This window comes from Helicoverpa zea, chromosome 3 (assembly GCF_022581195.2).
Source record: "Helicoverpa zea isolate HzStark_Cry1AcR chromosome 3, ilHelZeax1.1, whole genome shotgun sequence".
NCBI classification, from domain to species: Eukaryota; Metazoa; Arthropoda; class Insecta; order Lepidoptera; family Noctuidae; genus Helicoverpa; species Helicoverpa zea.
In genome coordinates this window covers 2518329-2521963 of record NC_061454.1, presented here as the reverse complement: position 1 = coordinate 2521963, position 3635 = coordinate 2518329, and the positions used below count along the sequence as shown (strand labels likewise).

At 35.3% G+C, this 3635-nt stretch overlaps 1 protein-coding gene across 1 annotated transcript; it reads left to right on the top strand.

Annotated features, from left to right (window-relative positions):
• The first annotated feature begins 1453 nt into the window (after positions 1–1453).
• On the top strand, positions 1454–3400 carry LOC124645712. Its single transcript, XM_047185569.1, has 3 exons — positions 1454–1999; positions 2572–2714; positions 3341–3400. The coding sequence occupies exons 1-3, from the start codon at positions 1864–1866 to the stop codon at positions 3398–3400; spliced, it is 339 nt and encodes a 112-aa protein (XP_047041525.1). The 5' UTR covers positions 1454–1863.
• The last annotated feature ends 235 nt before the right edge of the window (positions 3401–3635 follow it).

Here is a 3635-nt window from a genome sequence, read left to right as displayed (position 1 = left end):
CTTAGACCAATAGAATAGACATCGTCTTGTCTTGTCAGGTTCTTGACAGCTATATTGGCGATCAATGCACATAATAGGCAGACGTCTAGTCTGTCAGGTTATCTCTAAACGTCTTGGGAGCTTATTGGCTGCTAATGATAGGTTCTGATGGCTATTGGGACTTGATTGGTTTGATAGGAAATAAAGTCCATATAATTTTTAAGCACACTTAACCTTAAGAGCTTGTTATAGCTAAAGATAAAGATAAAGATAAAGATAAAGATATTTATTATTGCAAATACGTAATAGCAATATTTATTATAGCGTACTTGCTAATCTAACGACTGTCTGTCGCGATCTCACACCAAAACTTCAGAATCAATTTAAAAGTGTATTAGTGTCAAAGTAGCCGGTGTCCTTTCTCAAAATACTTCTTTTTATCTTAGTGCGTGCAGTTGAACCTACGGAAGGACACATGGGGAACAGAAAGTATTTTAAACGAGAAAGTTTATATCTGTGGCTGTCTTTACTCTTTCATGCAATAATTGCTTGAGAATAGTTAAGTTATGAGTTAAGTTCAGAATAAAATTTTTATTTTAATGAAGCGCGGGTGTATCTACTAATAGTTACAACGCCTTAACTTCAGAAAAGTCACCCGTAATAAAAAAAGGAACTTTCCAGACTTTCATTTCTCCAGTATAATTAAAACTACTAACAAAACCCAACTTGTACCGCTAAATACACAATACAATTTAAATTAGCTAACCTAAGCTACTGCAAATGAAAATGTTATCTAAACGAATACAATAAAGAGCAAAAGTTAGTTTTTATTGCTTCAACCGTGAAAACAGCTTGCTTCGTCGAGATAAAACTTGGATTATTTGAATAGTTTTCTTTCTGAGATTGTGGATTTTGTTTTGTGCTGTTATCTTTTTGGTTTATTCAACGCTGCTTGCCTGTTAAAGTTTACCTGTAAATGATAGTGAAGAATCTGACAGTGTTTAACACTAGTGCATTTTAATAAACATACCAACTAACTAACCAACAAACGAACAGATAGTTTTCATGGGACAGCTGTAAGAAGCTAGTACATAGTGTTAGAAGATAATACATAAGATGATGCCTATAGGTACCCCATATGACCGTATGATCAATTTGTCATAGATATATTTTTGACTAGGCAAATAAAAATCTTTTGAGGTCTAACTGTTACGTTAGTTTTTTAGTACACTGAAAAAAGTATTTTACAAAACTAGTTGAGTTAATTCACAAATAACCAAACCTTGATAAAAGACAAACGAATTTCATTTACGTATTGATCAACTGCTTCTGTTACATTTTACAAAAATATTTTTGTTATTTGAGTTGGTTATAAGCTACAAAATTTTATGTTATCCAATACAAAATTCGGTTTCGGCACTTTGCAACATAATATGTTTTGCTATACTCTACACACTTGTGACTTTACAGTTCACCCAACTAAAACTATTTTTTTAACGAATAGTTGCTGTTTTTCAAGTCTGCTATATTAGTTTGTTACCAGCTAAATAGTATTGTTGAGATTTGTTTTGCAAAGTTACTAAAAATAAACAAAAAATTTGGCTGTGATCAACTAATATTGATTATGTTGGTTTTAGAATATTTTTGGTTATCAATAATACAGCAATATAATAGGTGGTGAATAAAGTTATGCTGCGCATAACAAAACGTTTTGGTTGCATCAAACACGGTCACGGAAGTAACCTGTAGAAACCTGTTCTTCTCGTGTTGCGTTGCGAGTAGGTACTTGCGAGGCGAGTGTAGGTCTAGGTAGTGGATGTGTGTCTGTTGTGCAATGTGCATCGTCTATGGCGAGCGGGAAAGCCGGCGTTTTCGATTTTATGCATGAATCATATATCATCAAGCAACGTCAAGAAGATTTCAAGAATGGAGCCGCCGCCGGTAGACGAGGCGGCAGAGAAAACGATCTCGGACTATCTGCGGTCTTGGGGATTGGAAACTTACATTCCAAAATTTTTGGGTGAGTGTTTTTCACTTCTATTTCTTACATAATTAGGACAATAGGTAGTGTTTCATTCGTTAAATCACTATTTTAAACAGGGCATTTCCCGTTAGATGCACTTTTGCATTCTTCTGATGCGTAGTGCTACTTTGCCGAAAAGTAGAAAAGCAAGCACCATACTACTACACATCAGGGTGTCGCACAAGGCGACTGATGTCAAGGTTTACCGCCTAATAGGTACCTTCGTAGGCCAGGAAACGGCAGGGTAGCAGCGTTTTCTTCCAAACATGGAGATTATGACAGTACTCTGCAGTATTGGAGAACGCATATATGTTCAGCAATGGACTGCTATGAGCTATTGTTTGACTATTTATGCAGGTCTTTTGCTTTCCTAGTGTATGATATTATTAACTGCCTACCTACCACACCCAAAGATGAACCACTGACCCCCGCACCTACATAACCTAGGGCCTGTCCTCTCCCAACCAACTCTTATTTTTATTAAGAAAAGTCCCGTGGTACTAGTAAACAAGCTGACTAACTGACTTAGTGCGGAGATAAAAAGACTAAACTTATCCATATTATTTCAGAAGAATCCATTGATGTGGAGACTCTCCAAATGTTGTCAGAGGCTGACTTGAAAGACTTAGTGCCAATTATTGGACACCGGGCTAAGCTGACGACACAAATCAAACTTTTGACCAATATAATGTCAAATGCTTTTGAGAACACTGTAAGTAATAATAACAATAATTAATACTTAATTAGTCATTTAAATCTACACTAATATTATAAAGCGAAAAGATTTGTATTTCTGTGTGTGTGTGTGTGTGTATGTTTGTAATGAATAAACTCAAAAACTACTGCACCAATTTCAAAAATCCTTTTATAATTAGAAAGCTACATTTACCGTGAGTAACATAGGCTATAGTTTATCTCCATAGTACGGGAACGGGAACTACACGGGTGAAATCACGTGACATTTGCTAGTTAACATTAAAATATTTAATAAAAACATTTATATATGTTATAATTCATGTATGTATGTTAGTAATGATTACTTTTTAATTTCATTACTGTCTCTGTGGTCTAGTGGTTTGGGGCTTTGGCACCTGATCCAAAGGTTGTGGAATTGAATCCCATGGAAAATACTTAGAGCATGAAAGTCATTTTGTGAAGTTGTTCCCAATTTGATTAGGATAATGCAGGCAGAACCAAATCCAGGGTTGTTGTCTGTCCAATAGGTTATCCTGTGCTTTGGAAGGCATGTTCAGCCATCAGTCCCTGTCACTGTCTCGGACAGTGGTCGTCATATAAAACCATGTTAGAGTTTGATGAGGATATTATTTTATATTTCAGTGTACTAATACTACTCCGGACTCAAACAACCAAATAATGCTAATAAATCGCGAACAATAATAAATATTGTTCGCGATTGTAAGACGTATGTAGTTACAGAACTAATAATCATCAAAAGCATCAGTACAATCCTCCAAGTTCTAAAAGGTCTAGCAAAAAAGATTTTTTCAAGGTCAAAGTCATTGCTAGACCTTTTAGAACGTGGAGGATTGTACTCATGCTTTTGATGATTATTAGTTCTGTAACTACATACGTCTTACAATCGCGAACAATATTTTAATCAACATACAACCTA

What these genes read in the sequence shown, in the direction of transcription:
- LOC124645712 (XM_047185569.1), top strand. Translation starts at nt 1,864, where the DNA reads ATGAATCATATATCATCAAGCAACGTCAAGAAGATTTCAAGAATGGAG. An exon ending in TTACATTCCAAAATTTTTGG is followed by an intron (nt 2,000 to 2,571) that starts GTGAGTGTTTTT and finishes ATATTATTTCAG; the next exon opens with AAGAATCCATTGATGTGGAG. An exon ending in CAAATGCTTTTGAGAACACT is followed by an intron (nt 2,715 to 3,340) that starts GTAAGTAATAAT and finishes TTTATATTTCAG; the next exon opens with TGTACTAATACTACTCCGGA.